The 17,267-nt window shown below is 43.7% G+C and overlaps 1 protein-coding gene across 2 annotated transcripts in view; it reads right to left on the bottom strand.

Moving 5' to 3' along the window:
- RNGTT (RNA guanylyltransferase and 5'-phosphatase) overlaps positions 1-17,267 on the bottom strand; it is a 945,165-nt gene that overhangs the window by 570,059 nt on the left and 357,839 nt on the right. For both annotated transcript variants that reach the window (XM_063916923.1, XM_063916922.1), the window contains exon 10: positions 10,136-10,207. In XM_063916923.1, coding sequence (XP_063772993.1) covers positions 10,136-10,207 — 72 coding nt within the window. The remainder of the gene's footprint in view (positions 1-10,135; positions 10,208-17,267) is intronic.

Raw genomic sequence — 17,267 nt, 5'->3', positions numbered from 1 at the left:
GGACTCACTGAAAATAAAAAACCTAACTTAAACTTTTATTCTAAGCAGCTCAGGAGAGCCACCTAGATTGCACCCTTCTCGGCCGGGCACAAAAATCTAACTGAGGCTTGGAGGAGGGTCATAGGGGGAGGAGCCAGTGCACACCACCTGATCCTAAAGCTTTTATTAATGTGCCCTGTCTCCTGCGGAGCCGCTAAACCCCATGGTCCTGACGGAGTCCCCAGCATCCACTTAGGACGTTAGAGAAAGTATCCTATAGGGGTATACTTAATTGACAATAATTATGTGCTGTTAATCTTAGTGATATAAGCGTGACTAAATATTGGGATGCATTGTCCCTGATACATTATACCTATGTGTATATATAAGTACACACATGTGTACCTTGTGGTATAAAATATTAATGTGGACTAAACTATTATGTACAAGTGCAAAAAAAAATTTTGGGCGACTCAAAAAAACACAAAAATATATAATTGTGGAATGTGAAACATTTCAACGTGAGAGCATTAATATTTTATGAGGGGAAATATATAGGGACATGCTTAAATGCACATACAATTGCTATAGTGGGGACATGAATAATATACAATTTGCACTAATTATTATGATGTATGCAAATGTGCAAAAATTATAGAACAGTGGGGGAATTATCAGATATCCCTATTTATCTACAGTATTCATTCAACATTCAGCATTTATCTACATGCTGATGCTATTTATAGCATTCAGTTTACAAGCATTTCTCTTATAAGGAGACACATTAGATGCTCCCTTTCTTCTCACTAAAGCCGTCCCCAGTAACCATATTGCAATGTACTATAACAGGAATAGTTACTATAGGAGATTACATTATTTGACTTGGAATAAGGGGAGCTATTGCTGAAGGAATGCTGTAAATGTATGATATGTAGAACTATTGCCATATTTCTGACATTTTTCAAGTGGATTACTAATACATATTTAATTAATATTACACAGAATTTAGTAATTCAATATTAGGCTGATTGATGCATTCAAGTACTAATAAAGACACGACACAGGTAGCGAACCTTGGTATTAATAAATTTATTTTCATTTACTATATATGGTAATTATATTACACAAGCTTATTAGATTTTATTTCGTGGTTAGACAATTTTAATGAATCTATTAAAGGTTAATTTTTAAATTTCATTTGTGCGCCAACAAAGAGACATTCTTTTTTCTTCTCCTTTTCCTAGATGAGGTCGTACCAATGACCTATACAGTGGCATTATTACTTTTTTCTTTCTGCTGTTGATGCCTCTCCCTATGCAACCAAGCATCTGACTAGCCTTCCTCATTGCTTTGTTACATTGCTTACCTGCCTTTAAGTCACCTGCAACAGTGACTGCTAGATCCCTTTCCTCATCAGTAGCTTCCAGTATTGTGTCATTAATACTATATTTAGCATTTGGATTTTTAGGACCCAAGTGCATGATTTTGCATTTTTTGGCATTAAACTGTAATTGCCACACTCTTGACCATTCCTCTAGTCTTCCTAGATCCTCAATCATTTGTTTTACCCTTCCTGGTGTGTCTACTCTGTTGCATACCTTTGTGTCATCTGCAAAAAGGCATACTTTCCCTTTAATGTCATTTGCAATGTCATCAATAAAGATATTAAAAAGCATTGGTCCAAGTACAGATCCCTGGGGTACTCCACTGGTAACATTTCCCTCCTTTGAATGAACTGCATTTACTACAACTCTGTTTTCTATCCTGCAACCAAGATCTTATCCATTCAACCATTTTAGCATCCAATCTCAAACTTTTGAGTTTATTTAGCAGTCTGCAATGTGAAAGTGTCAAAAGCCTTACTAAAGTCTAGATAAGCTATTTCTATGGCTGTACCTTTATCTATTACTTTAGTCACACAGTCAGAAAAGTTAATAAGGTTTGTTTGACATAATCTCCCCCCAGTGAATCCATGCTGTTTGGGATCCTGTAAACTGCTGGATTTGAGATAATCTACAACTCTTTCTTTTAAGAGTGTTTCCATCAATTTCTCTACTACTGATGTAAGGCTCACTGGTCGGTAGTTGCTTGCCTCTTCCTTGCTTCTACTTTTGTGCAGTCAGAGTACGTTTGCTCTTTTCCAGTCCTGTGGAATTACTCCTGTAGCTAGTGACTGGTTGAATAATTCTGTTAATAGTGCTACAAGTATCCCTTTAAAGTCATTGATTTATCCACTTTCAGCTTTGAGTGATCTGTTTGGACTTTCTACTCTATAAATGTACTTGTATCCTTTTTGTGAATATCTCCAACATAACTGTGGCCCCCTTCTCCTCTCATTCAGAAGTGAACACTGAGCAAAAAATAAGAATTTACTTACCGATAATTCTATTTCTCGGAGTCCGTAGTGGATGCTGGGGTTCCTGAAAGGACCATGGGGAATAGCGGCTCCGCAGGAGACAGGGCACAAAAAAGTAAAGCTTTTACCAGATCAGGTGGTGTGCACTGGCTCCTCCCCCTATGACCCTCCTCCAGACTCCAGTTAGGTACTGTGCCCGGACGAGCGTACACAATAAGGGAGGCAATTTGAATCCCGGGTAAGACTCATACCAGCCACACCAATCACACCGTACAACTTGTGATCTAAACCCAGTTAACAGTATGATAACAGAAAGAGCCTCTTAAAGATGGCTCCTTAACAATATAACCCGAATTTGTTAACAATAACTATGTACAGTATTGCAGATAATCCGCACTTGGGATGGGCGCCCAGCATCCACTACGGACTCCGAGAAATAGAATTATCGGTAAGTAAATTCTTATTTTCTCTATCGTCCTAAGTGGATGCTGGGGTTCCTGAAAGGACCATGGGGATTATACCAAAGCTCCCAAACGGGCGGGAGAGTGCGGATGACTCTGCAGCACCGAATGAGAGAATTCCAAGTCCTCTTTTGCCAGGGTATCAAATTTGTAGAATTTTACAAACGTGTTTTCCCCCGACCACGTAGCTGCTCGGCAGAATTGTAATGCCGAGACCCCTCGGGCAGCCGCCCAAGATGAGCCCACCTTCCTTGTGGAATGGGCCTTAACAGATTTAGGCTGTGGCAGGCCTGCCACAGAATGAGCAAGTTGAATTGTGTTACAAATCCAACGAGCAATCGTCTGCTTAGAAGCAGGGGCACCCAACTTGTTGGGTGCATATAGTATCAACAGCGAGTCAGATTTTCTGACTTCAGCCGTCCTTGAAATGTATATTTTTAAGGCTCTGACAACGTCCAACAACTTGGAGTCCTCCAAGTCGCCAGTGGCCGCAGGCACCACAATAGGTTGGTTCAGGTGAAACGCTGATACCACCTTAGGGAGAAAATGCGGACGAGTCCTCAGTTCTGCCCTATCCGAATGGAAGATTAGATAAGGGCTTTTATAAGATAAAGCCGCCAATTTAGATACTCTCCTGGCGGAAGCCAGGGCCAGTAACATAGTCACTTTCCATGTGAGATATTTAAAATCCACCTTTTTCAATGGTTCAAACCAATGGGATTTGAGGAAATCTAAAACTACATTTAGATCCCACGGTGCCACCGGAGGCACCACAGGAGGCTGTATATGCAGTACTCCTTTAACAAAAGTCTGTACCTCAGGAACTGAGGCCAATTCTTTTTGGAAGAATATTGACAGGGCCGAAATTTGAACCTTAATAGATCTCAATTTGAGACCCATAGACAATCCTGATTGTAGGAAATGTAGGAAACGACCCAGTTGAAATTCCTCCGTCGGAACACTCCGATCCTCGCACCACGCGACATATTTTCGCCAAATGCGGTGATAATGTTTCGCGGTGACTTCCTTCCTTGCCTTAATCAAGGTAGGAATGACTTCTTCTGGAATGCCTTTCCCTTTTAGGATCTGGCGTTCAACCGCCATGCCGTCAAACGCAGCCGCGGTAAGTCTTGAAAGAGACAGGGACCCTGTTGTAGCAGGTCCCTTCTCAGAAGTAGAGGGCACGGGTCGTCCGTGACCAACTCTTGAAGTTCCGGGTACCAAGTCCTTCTTGGCCAATCCGGAGCCACTAGTATTGTTCTTACTCCTCCTCACCGTATAATCTTCAATACCTTTGGTATGAGAGGCAGAGGAGGAAACACATATACTGATTTGTACACCCAAGGTGTTACCAGTGCGTCCACAGCTATTGCCTGTGGATCTCTTGACCTGGCGCAATACTTGTCCAGTTTCTTGTTGAGGCGAGACGCCATCATGTCTACCATTGGTCTTTCCCAACAGTTTATTAGCATGTGGAAGACTTCTGGATGAAGACCCCCCTCTCCCGGGGTATCGTGTCTGCTGAGGAAGTCTGCTTCCCAGTTGTCCACGCCCGGGAAGAACACTGCTGACAGTGCTATTACGTGATTCTCCGCCCAGCGAAGAATCTTGGCAGCTTCTGCCATTGCACTCCTGCTTCTTGTGCCGCCCTGTCTGTTTACATGGGCGACCGCCGTGATGTTGTCCGACTGAATCAACACCGGTTTTCCTTGCAGGAGTGGTTCCGCCTGGCTTAGAGCATTTTAGATTGCTCTTAGTACCAGAATGTTTATGTGAAGAGACTTTTCCAGGTTCGTCCATACCCCCTGGAAGTTTCTTCCTTGTGTGACTGCTCCCCAACCTCTCAGGCTGGCGTCCGAGGTCACCAGGATCAAATCCTGTATGCCGAATCTGCGGCCCTCCAATAGATGAGCCTTTTGCAACCACCACAGAAGATATACCCTTGTCCTTGGCGACAGGGTTATTCGCAGGTGCATCTGAGGATGCGACCCTGACCATTTGTCCAACAGATCCCTTTGGAAAATTCTTGCATGGAATCTGCCGAATGGAATTGCTTCGTAAAAAGCCACCATTTTTCCCAGGACTCTTGTGCATTGATGTACAGACACCTTTCCTGGTTTTAGGAGGTTCCTGACAGGTCGGATAACTCCTTGGCTTTTTCCTCGGGAAGAAAAACCTTTTTCTGAACCGTGTCCAGAATCATCCCTAGGAACAGCAGACGTATCGTCGGAAAACAGCTGCGATTCTTGGAATATTTAGAATCCAGTCGTGCCGTCGAAGAACTACTTTAGATAGTGCTCTTCCGACCTCCAACTGTTCTCTGGAACTTGCCCTTTTTAGGTCGTGCAAGTAAGGGATAATTTAGATGCCTTTTTTCTTTGAAGAAACATCTTTTCGGCCATTACCTTGGTAAAAAGGCCCGGGGTGCCGTGGATAATTCAAACGGCATCGTCTGAAACTGATATTGACAGTTCTGTACCACGAACCAGAGGTACCCTTGATGAGAAGGACAAAATTTGGACATGGAGGTAATCCTTGATGTCCAGGGACACCATATAGTCCCCTTTTTTCCGGTTCGCTATCACTGCTCTGAGTGACTTTATCTCGATTTGAACCTTTTATGTAAGTGTTCAAAACATTTTAGATTTAGACTATGTGTCACCAAGCCGTCTGGCTTCAGTACCACAATATAGTGTGGAAAAATAATACCCTTTTCCTTGTCGTAGGAGGGGTACTTTGATTATCACCTGCTGGATATACAGCTTGTGAATTGTTTCCAATGCTGCCTCCCTGTCGGAGGGAGCCGTTGGTAAAGCAGACTTCAGGAACCTGCGAGGAGAAGATGTCTCGACTCTCCAATCTTTACCCCTGGGATAATACTCGTACGATCTAGGGGTCAACTTGCGAGTGATCCCACTGCGCCCTGAGACTCTTGAGACTACCCCCCCACCTTGAGTCCGCTTGCACGGCCCCAGCGTCATGCTGAGGACTTGGCAGACGCGGTGGAGGGCTTCTTTTCCTGGGAAAGGGCTGCCTGCTGCAGTCTACTTCCCTTACCTCTATGTCTGGGCAGATATGACTGGCCTTTTGCCTGCATGCCCTCATGGGAAAGGAAAGATTGAGGCTGAAAAGACGGTGTCTTTTTTAGCTGAGATGTAACTTGGGGTAAAAAAGGTTGGATTTCCCAGCTGTTGCTGTGGTCCCCAGGTCCGATGGACCGACCCCCAAATAACTCCTTCCCTTTATACAGCAATACTTCCATCTGCCGTATGGGATCTGTATCACCTGACCACTGTCGTGTCCCTGACATCTTCTGGGAGATATGGACAACGCACTTATCTTGATGCCAGAGAGCAAATATCCCTCTGTGCATCTCACATACATATATATAGAATGCATCCTATTAAATGCTCTACATGAATAAAATATTTTCAGTCAGGGAATCCGACCAAGCCAACCCAGCACTGCATCTCCAGGCTGATGGCGATCGCTGGTCGCAGTATAACCACCGTATGTGTGTATATACTTTTTAGGATATTTTTCCAGCTTCCTATCAGCTGGCTCCTTGAGGGCGGCCGTATCTGGAGACGGTAACGCCACTTGATAAGCGTGTGAGCGCCTTATCACCCTAAGGGGTGTTTCCCAACGTACCCTAATTTCTGGCGGGAAAGGGTATAACGCCAATATTTGCTATCGGGGTAACCCTACGCATCATCACACACTTCATTTTATTTTATCTGATACAGGAAAAACTACAGGTAGTTTTTTCCACTCCCACATAATACCCTTTCTTGTGGTACTTGTAGTATCAGAAACACGTAACACCTCCTTCATTGCCCTTAACGTGTGGCCCTAATGAGAAATACGTTTGTTTATTCACCGTCGACACTGTATTCAGTGTCCGTGTCTGTGTCTGTGTCGACCGACTGAGGTAAATGGGCGTTTTTAAAACCCCTGACGGTGTTTCTGAGACGCCTGGACCGGTCCTAATAGATTGTCGGCCGTCTCATGTCGTCAACCGACCTTGCAGCGTGTTGACATTCTCACGTAATTCTCTAAATAAGCCATCCATTCCGGTGTCGACTCCCTAGAGAGTGACATCACCATTACAGGCAATTTCTCCGCCTCCTCACCAACATCGTCCTCATACATGTCGACACACACGTGCCGACACACAGCACACACACCGGGAATGCTCTGACAGAGGACAGGACCCACTAGCCCTTTGGGGAGACAGAGGGAGAGTCTGCCAGCACACACCAAAAACGCTATAATTATATAGGGACAACCTTATATAAGTGTTTCTCCCTTATAGCATCTTTTATATATATACAATATCGCCAAAATCAGTGCCCCCCCTCTCTGTTTTAACCCTGTTTCTGTAGTGCAGTGCAGGGGAGAGCCTGGGAGCCTTCTCTCCAGCTTTTCTGTGAGAGAAAATGGCGCTGTGTGCTGAGGAGATAGGCCCCGCCCCTTTTACGGCGGGCTCGTCTCCCGCTATTTTTGAAGTTAGGCAGGGGTTAAATATCTCCATATAGCCTCTGTGGGCTATATGTGAGGTATTTTTTGCCTCTAATAAGGTTTTTATTTGCCTCTCAGAGCGCCCCCCCCAGCGCTCTGCACCCTCAGTGACTGTTGTGTGAAGTGTGCTGAGAGGAAAATGGCGCACAGCTGCAGTGCTGTGCGCTACCTTTATGAAGACTCAGGAGTCTTCAGCCGCCGATTTTGGACCTCTTCTCTCTTCAGCGTCTGCAAGGGGGCCGGCGGCGCGGCTCCGGTGACCATCCAGGCTGTACCTGTGATCGTCCCTCTGGAGCTAGTGTCCAGTAGCCAAGCAGCAAATCCACTCTGCACGCAGGTGAGTTCACTACTTCTCCCCTAAGTCCCTCGTTGCAGTGATCCTGTTGCCAGCAGGACTCACTGTAAAGTAAAAAACCTAAGCTAAACTTTCTCTAAGCAGCTCTTTAGGAGAGCCACCTAGATTGCACCCTTCTCGTTCGGGCACAAAATCTAACTGGAGTCTGGAGGAGGGTCATAGGGGGAGGAGCCAGTGCACACCACCTGATCTGGTAAAAGCTTTACTTTTTTGTGCCCTGTCTCCTGCGGAGCCGCTATTCCCCATGGTCCTTTCAGGAACCCCAGCATCCACTTAGGACGATAGAGAAATAATAATTAAGATAATCTGCTATTACATTGTTTCCCTCAACAAGACTCCTAGGGGGTAATTCCGACCCGATCGCACGCAGCGGTTCTTCGCTGTGGTGCGAACGGGTCAGAACTGTGCATTGGCGCACACAGCGAAAAAAGATGACGCAGCACCGATCGCAAGAAGATTGACAGCGGAGAGGTGCTCTGGGTCAGATACTCACCGCTGGATGCCGTTTTCGAGGAGTGGTCGTCTGAACGCAGGCGTGTCTAGGTAAACGGAGGGCAGATGTCTGACGTCAAAGCCGGGAGGAACATCGCTGGATCCGTCGCACAGGGTAAGTAGATCCAGCCTTACTCTTCAACAGCACAAAACTTTTTTAGCTAAGCATGGCTACAAAAGCGAACGCAGCCCTGCTAAGCTAAAATACACTCCCCCATAGGCGTGGATTAGTTGAAAGCACCAGCAGCAAAAAGTTGCTGGCTGCGATCTACTCAGAATGACCACCCTAGTCATTGCATCGAAAGGTACCTAAAATGTGCATACAATCCTTCGATTTCACTCACAGATGCGGTCGAAATAGAATGTTAGCACCGATTATCTCACAAGTGTATGGGCACCATGTCCTTCTGCCTAACAAGATATATCTCTTTGTCTGCATTACTTTGTGTCTGCTTATATTTCCTAAAAGACATCTTTTTTTGCTTTCAGAATTACTACTTCTTTCGCAAACCTCACTGGCTTCCTTTACCTTGTGTTTTTCCTAACACTTTGATACAAAGGTCTGTTGCCTTTAAAATTGCACATTTTAATGTTTCACATCTCTCCTGCACTCCTTCCAAGTTCCTCCACTCTGCCAAACAATCACCTCCACATTTTCCCATCCCTACAAAATCTGCCTTCCTAAAATCTAACACCTTTGTTTTTGTATGGGATGAGTCAGTATCTGTCTTTATGCTGAACCATACTGCTTGATGATCACTGGATCCCAGGTTTTGACCCAATGCTACGTCAGATACTCTGTCTCCATTTATAAATATTAAGTCTAATATTGCGTCTTTCAGAGTGGGCTCCCTCACCAATTGGTGGAGGGATGCTCACTGCAAGGAATTCAAAATACCCCTACTTCTAGTGGAACTAGCAACAGACACCTCACAGTTTACATGAGGGAGATTAAAGTCTCCCAAGATTATTACCTCTCCTTTTAATGCCATTTTAGTGATGTTCTGCAATAGATTCTTGTCCAGTTCTTCTCTCTGACCTGGTGGCCTGTACATTACCCCAATACGAACAATTGACTTCTCCCCTGTTTCTATGGTCACCAAAAGGTCCTCAGTTTTCTCTTCAATACTTTGTATTATGATAGTATTTATGCTATTTTATTTTACATACCCCTCCTCCAATTTTTCTCATTCTGTCCTTCCTAAATAAAGCATATCCCAGTCATGATTTTCATTGCACCCTGACTCCGTAATTGCCACAATATCCAGATCATCCCTTGTCATTATTGCAATTAGTTCTGGGATTTTATTTGCTAAACTCCTAGCATTTGCAAACATAGGGCCTAATTCAGATATGATCAGCACAACCATGTGCACTGCAGGGGAGGCAGATATAACATGTGCAGAGAGAGTTAGATTTGGGCGGGGTGTGTTCAAACTGAAATCTAAATTGCAGTGTAAAAATAAAGCAGCCAGTATTTACCCTGCACAGAAACAAAATAATCCACCCAAATCGAACGCTCTCTGCACATGTTATGTCTGTTCCCCCTGCAGTGCACATGGTTTTGCCCATTAGCTAACAAATTTGCTGCTGCGATCAGATCTAAATCAGGCCCATAGTTTAAGAGATTTGTTTGTGCTTTTCCTGTTCATAACAATGTTCATCTCTCTGCCCATGTTTATTTGGTTTTGATATGAATTATATTCTGTTGCTGTGGATATGCTTCCTATTCCCTTTGCCTGCAGAAACAATACCTCAGGGTTGGGGGAGCAGATCACTTTATTCTTATTTGGTTCACTGTCCCCCTCTGCTAGTTTAAATAGTTCTTGTTGAAGCATCCGAACTGTTCAGTTAGTATTCTCGTTCCCCTTGAACAGTTTGGATCCTACAGAACAAAGATTTACAAATAAGCTTTTCCCAATGCCCCACACAAATCATTTTAGGAAAAAATAAAAAAATCTGGACACTTACATTAAATTTGATGATGTCATATATCAAATATCGAGGTACCACTTGCCCATTCACTTTGTCAATGATCATTTCCTTGAAAAGGTAAAAAGAAAAAGATTACCTCACTTCATTTTATCATCTCAAATGGTGAAAGGACTGTGGTAACAATGTGTAAGTATATGAGGATCCATCCAGGTATAGTATAGCACATTGTTAATGGTAGAAGTTCTAAGATCAGATGAGCGGTCTTCTTCCAACAATACTAACAGACCTTAATGAAGCTTTAAGAGATCCAGTTGGTCAGCCTGTAAATCAAATGTCTACTTATTCTCCTGGCACTTGTACTGAGCACCAGGATTGATGAATGTGTAGTCAGCATTTGAGACATTTGAACAATATCATAAAAAGTCCTCTAACATAATTAGGAGATAATTTGGTTTAAAAAAAGTTCATGATAAATTAAAGCGATATTTGGGGAAAATGGCTAACGTGCTCAGACAGTACACTGTATCTTTGAACCACTAAAACTTTTACAAGTTGCCTACAATTACCCTAGGAGATGACATGATCAAAGAATATGTGGTGTGACTTAAAGCGCTGTATGAACTAGTTTCTGCAGGTCACAAACCTATATTCCAAATATGAAATTCCAAAAATACTCCTATTTCTGACGGAAGCTTACATAAGACAAATCTATAAACTTTAAAACATTATATATTGCAATACAGCAGACAAGGACTGATCCTCTATCAGTGGCGTATCTATAATGGGTGCAGTGTGTGCTGTGCACATGGGCCCCTGGGTCCATTTCTTCAATATACTTACTTTTCTGGTGTACGGATGTGGGTCCCCTCCTCTCCCGAGTCCCGTAGCCGGTAGCCGCAGCAGTGCTGTTAGCGCTCTGTCTGAGCACTAGAGGCTCTGGCACCGTCCTAGAGTCTACAGCGCATGCACAAGTCGCCATTTTTTCAGAGCTTGCACATCCGCTGTAGACTCTGGCACTATGCCAGAGTCTCTAGTGCTCAGACAGAGCGCTAACAGCGCAGCTGCCGGCTACGGGACAGCAGTGTGCCCACACCCGGAGAATGTACACGGGTTCCCTCCTCTCTAGATGATACGCCCTTGCATCTATCTTTCCTGAAAAGTCTGGTTTGGATCCATATCCCAGAGACAGTTTTTGTTTTCCACAGCTGCACTTGTGCACTACAGTATGCACTATTCAAGTAGCTGCCATTAACAATGGATTCCAGAAAACTCACAGCTGTCTGTTCTATCTCATTGTAACCTTAATATAAATAATGTTCATCATACTGCTGACCAATAAGTAGATACCATCTTTAAATTTAAAGACCTACAGTATAAAACATGTAAATCATATGATAGTATGTACAACAAAGAAAAAAGTAAGACTCTTTGTTGGGACACTTGTTATAAAAAAAAAAAAAAAAGGCCTGGTAATAATGTAATTTTAATGGTAAATATAATACAATTATTTTTCAAAAAACATGTACTGAATTAACAAAAAACAGAAACATTTCACACATGAATATTATATTATAATATGTGCTTAATACAATAGCTTACATAAGTCCAGGTGAAAATATTGTTACAAATTAATAATATACGGAGTATGATCTGTCTTGGAGTTTGTTACTACAGGTCGAGTATCCCTTATCCAAAATGCTTGGGACCAGAAGTATTTTGGATATCGGATTTTTCCGTATTTTGGAATAATTGCATACCATAATGAGATATCATGGTGATGGGACCTAAATCTAAGCACAGAATGCATTTATGTTTCATATACACCTTATACACACAGCCTGAAGGTGATTTTAGCCAATATGTTTTATAACTTTGTGCATTAAACAAAGTGTGTCTACATTCACACAATTCATTTATGTTTCATATACACCTTATATACACAGTCTGAAGGTCATTTAATACAATATTTTTAATAACTTTGTGTATTAAACAGAGTTTGTGTACATTGAGTCATCAAAAAACAAAGGTTTCACTATCTCATTCTCATTCAAAAAGTCCATATTTCGGAATATTTGGATATGGGATACTCAACCTGTATTTGACAATTTAATTACGGTCATAGGGGTACTCCTATTTTGTCTTTTCTATTTGTTTTAACCATGTGATTTGCACATGTGATTTGAATATAATAATTTTTTCTCTTGTGGGATGTCATTTCCCTTGATCAATTCTCTATCTGTGATAACCTAATGTACCCATGATGCAAGATACAAGACTGACATAGTTTGGTTCATATACTAAAAGTCTCACATATACAACCTGCGAATACTCTACCAATCATTTTGTCCAACCAACTGCCTATTTGCTACACTTCTGCAGTCAGTGACATACAAGGCAACACTAACATCATTCGCCATACTGGGTTATAAGTCCCCAAAGGTCTTTATTAAATAAGAAACAGCACTTATCATATATTGGTTAATACAAACATAAAAGACAAAATAGGAGTACTACGAGCGAAATTAAACTGTGAAATAGTAAAATTCCAAGACAGATCATACTCCGTATATCATTAATTTGTAACAATATTTTCACCTGAGCTTATATAAACTATTGTATTAAGCACATATTATAATATAATATCAATGTGTGAAACGTTTCTTTTTTTTTTGTTAATTCAGTACACGTTTTTTGCCAAATAATTTTATTATATTTACTATTAAGAGTTAAATTTAACTACACCTTTTTTTCATAACATAAGACTGCCCCAACAAAGAGTCTCTTTTTTCTTTGTTGTACATATTGTCAACTTTTCACCAACTCTGGGAGCACCACCGACAACAACTAATATACTGTGTAATACAGCATAACATTTGTAAATTTGGCGGTACTGGATATACACTCTAAGAAGAGACATATCCATAACATAAACCCTGTGCGGAACCAAACCCCTCCTTTCTATTTAAAATGATATGATAGGCAAATTTATAAAAGAGGATTGGCTGACTAGCATTCATAATCTAAACAGTGCTGTAGGTGTTTTTAGACACCGCTAACAAATATCTGTAGAAACCTAAATGTGGCATGCTTCTGGTGGGTCTGTGCACTGGGATTGGCTCTCTGTCTTGCACACATCTGTGTGGTAATAGTCTTTTTTGTGTTGCTGAATTGCGAATACGCCTCCAATGTTCTAAAAACAGAACTTGCAAATATAGAGGATTCCATAACATTGCTAAACAGGTCCAAAATGTTTCAAACAGCAGTACAATAACCATCATAGACGATGGGGAAAAAAAAAAAAAAGATTTTAATTACCTACCAGTAAATCCTTTTTTCATAGTCCATAGAGGATACTGGGGTTCCATTTAGTACCATGGGGTATATACGGGTCCAATAGGAGCCATGGGCACTTTAAGAATTTGATAGTGTGGGCTGGCTCCTCCCTCTATGCCCCTCCTACCAGATTCAGTCTAGGAAACTGTGCCCGAGGAGACGGACATACTTTGAGAGAAAGATAGATAAAGATAGTGGTGAGATTCCGAACCAGCACACACAAACAGAGGAAAGCTATGCTAACCCAACTTTAAACAGGAACAGCAACCGCTGAACCAACAATACTTAACCAAGTAACAGTGCAGGAAGAACGAAGCATTGGCCGGGCGCCCAGTATCCTCTACGGACTACGAGAAAAGGATTTACCGGTAGGTAATTAAAATCCTATTTTCTCTTACGTCCCCTAGAGGATACTGTGGTTCCATTTAGTACCATGGGGATGTAACCAAAGCTCCCAAACCGGAGGAGGGGGGGGGGGGAGGGGAGTGCTGAGGTTCCTGCAGTACTGATTGACCAAACTGAAGGTCCTCAGAGGCCAAAGTATCGAACTTGTAGAACTTAGCAAACGTGTTTGAACCTGACCAAGTCGCTGCTCAGCAGAGCCGTAAAGCCGAGACACCCCGGGCAGCCCCCCAGGAAGAACCCACCAAACTAGTAGAGTGGGCCTGTACAGATTTCGGAACAGGCAAACTTGCCATGGAATAAGCACGCTGGATAGTGAGCCTGATCCAGTGTGCAATTGTCTGCTTTGAAGCAGGACACCCAATTTTATTGGGATCATAGAGAACGAGCAACGAATCAGATTTCCTGTGAAAAGCTGTTCTCTTTACATACACCTTCAAAGCCCTCACAACATCCAAAGACTTTGAAGTAGCAGAGGTGTTTGTAACAGCTGGAACTACAATAGGTTGGTTGATGTGAAACGCAGACACCACCTTAGGAAGAAATTGCTGACGAGTTCTGAGTTCAGCTCTGTCCTCATGAAAAATTAGGTAGGGACTCTCTTGAGACAACGCCCCTAGCTCCGACACACGTCTTGCTGAAGTCAAGGCCAACAGTGTGACCGTCTTCCATGTAAGGTACTTTACATCATCCTCCTGTAACGGTTCAAAACAGTCCGATTGGAGGAACTGCAGCACCAAATTGAGATCGCAAGGTGCCGTGGGAGGCACAAAGGGAGGTTGGATGCGCAGAACACCTTTCAAAAAGGTCTGGACCTCAGGGAGAGAAGCCAATTGTTTTTGAAAGAAAATGGACAAGGTCGAAATCTGGACTTTTATGGAGCCCAGACGTAAGCCCACATCCACACCTACCTGCAGAAAAAGCAGGAAACGCCCCAAGTGAAATTCCACAGCAGAACATTTTCTGTCCTCACACCAAGAGAAGCATTTCTTCCAAATACGGTGGTAATGTTAAGACGTTACCCCCTTCCTGGCTTGGATCATAGTCGGGATAACTTTGTTAGGGATCCCTCTTCTGACTAGAATCAGCCGTTCAACTTCCATGCCGTCAAACATAGCCGCGGTAAGTACTGATAGACGAACGGGCCCTGTTGCAGAAGATTCTCGCGAAGAGGTAGAGACAACGGATCTTCGAGGAGCATCTCCAGGAGGTCCGCGTACCAGGCCTTTCATGGCCAGTCCAGAGCAATGATAATTGCTTAAACCTTTTCCCTTTTTATGCTTTTCAGAATTCTTGGGATCAGAGGAAACATACACCATCTGATAGACCCATAGAGTAGTCAGAGCGTCCACCGCCACTGCCTGTGGGTCTCTCGACCTAAAACAATACCGCTTGAGCTTCTTGTTGAGACGAGAGGCCATCATGTCGATGTGTGGATTTTCCCACCGACGTGTCAAGCACCTGAACACGTCGGGGTGAAGGCCCCACTCACCCAGGTGCAGGTCCTGTCTGCTGAGGAAGTCTGCTTCTCAGTTGTCTACTCCCAGAATGAAGACCGCCGACAACGCCACAGCGGGTTTTTCTGCCCAGAGGATAATTATTGACACCTCTGACATTGCTGCTCTGCTTTTCGTTCAGCCCCGTCAGCTTATGTATGTCACTGCCGACACATTGTCCGACTGGACCTGAATGGCCCGATCCTGAAGAAGAAAAGAAGCCTGCAGAAGGGCGTTGTATATGGCCCTGAGTTCCAGAACAATGATTGGAATGGTGACTTCCTAATTTGAAACTGCACCCTCTGGGTAACTGCTCTCCAACCTCTGAGGCTTGCGTTCATGGTTAAAAGGGTCCAGTCCTGAACTCCGAACCTCCGACCCTCGATGAGGTCAGAAATCTGTAGCCACTACAGAAGGGAGATCCTGGCTTTTGGCAACAGACGGATCCTCTGGTGCATGTGAAGATGCGATCTGGACCATTTGTCCAACAGATCTAGTTGGAAGGGTTTTGCGTGAAACCTTCCGTATTGAAGCGCCTCGTAAGAGGCCACCATTTCCCGCAGAAGTCGAATGCATAGATGCACCGATATCCGGGTTGGCTTCAAGACATCACGAACCATCAACTGGATTACCAATGCATTTTCCAATGGAAGGAACACTTTCTGCGTGTCCAGTATCATTCCCAGGAATGTGAGCCTCCGTGTTGGCTCTAGGTGGGATTTCAGAAGGTTCCGTGATAATGGAGAAGTTTGGTTGAGAGGCCAATGCTGTCCAGCAACCTCTCCCTGGACGATGCCTTTATCAGAAGATCGTCCAGGTATGTAATTATGTTCACTCCCTGCTTGCGAAGGAGAAACATCTCTGCCATCACTTTGGTGAATACCCTCGGTGCCGTGGAGAGACCAAATGGCAGGGCCTGGAACTGGTAGTGACAGTCCTGTAGTCCAAACCGTAGATAAGCCTAATGAGGCGGCCAGATCGGAATGTGAAGGTGTGCATCCTTGATATCCAGAGACACAAGGAATTCCCCTTCCTCCAGACCTGAGATCACTGCTCTCAGAGACTCCATCTTGAACACCTTTAAGAACGGATTCAAGGACTTGAGGTTCAGAATTGGTCGTACCGAACCGTCCAGTTTCAGTAATACAAACAAGTTGGAATAGTATCCCTTGTTGTGCAGATGAGGTGGAACTGGAACGATGACTTGAGTCTGTACCAGTTTTTGGATGGCCTGCTGTAAAGTTATACTTGCCTCTTATGAAGCTGGTAAACCTGATTTGAAGAATCTGTGAGGTGGGAGGTCTTGGAACTCCAGTCTGTATCCCTGGGAAAAAAAGATCTATGACCCAGGGATCCCGGCACTAACTTGACCAGACGTGACCGAAAAATTTTAGTCGACAGCCTGACAGCCTGACGGTGGACCGGACAGCCCTACAGGCCTCTCGGTCCACCGTCATGCTGAAAGCTTTGAGGAAGCAGAGCCCGAGGTCTGTTCCTGAGCACATGCAGTTGCTAGTTTGCGTTGTTTACCTCTTGCACCTCTGGAAGACAAAGGCGCCACTGGATTCTCCCTTAAACTTGGCTGTCCGAAAGGACTCTAGATTTGAAGGTGAATAAGCTTTCTTGGCCGGGGAAGCTGCGGTAGGAAGATACGTAGATTTACCCGCAGTAGCTTTGGAGATCCTTTTGTCTAATTTGTCTCCAAACAAGGCCTCTCCTGTGAATGGCAGGCCTTCCACGCCTTTCCTCAAGTCCGCATTAGCAGTCCACTGGCGTAGCCACAAGCCCCTGCATGCTGACACTGCCATAGTGGTGGTGCGTGCATTAAGCAAACCAATCTCTTTTATGGTCTCCACCATAAAGTTCGCAGAGTCCTGTATATGCTGCAGGAGTAAAAAAACATCACCCCTAGACAAGGAACCTAACCCCTCAATTAG

This window comes from Pseudophryne corroboree, chromosome 4 (genome assembly GCF_028390025.1).
Source record: "Pseudophryne corroboree isolate aPseCor3 chromosome 4, aPseCor3.hap2, whole genome shotgun sequence".
In the NCBI taxonomy this organism is placed as follows: domain Eukaryota; kingdom Metazoa; phylum Chordata; class Amphibia; order Anura; family Myobatrachidae; genus Pseudophryne; species Pseudophryne corroboree.
The sequence above is the reverse complement of the archived record's forward strand: the minus strand, read 5'-3'. Positions and strand labels throughout refer to the sequence as shown.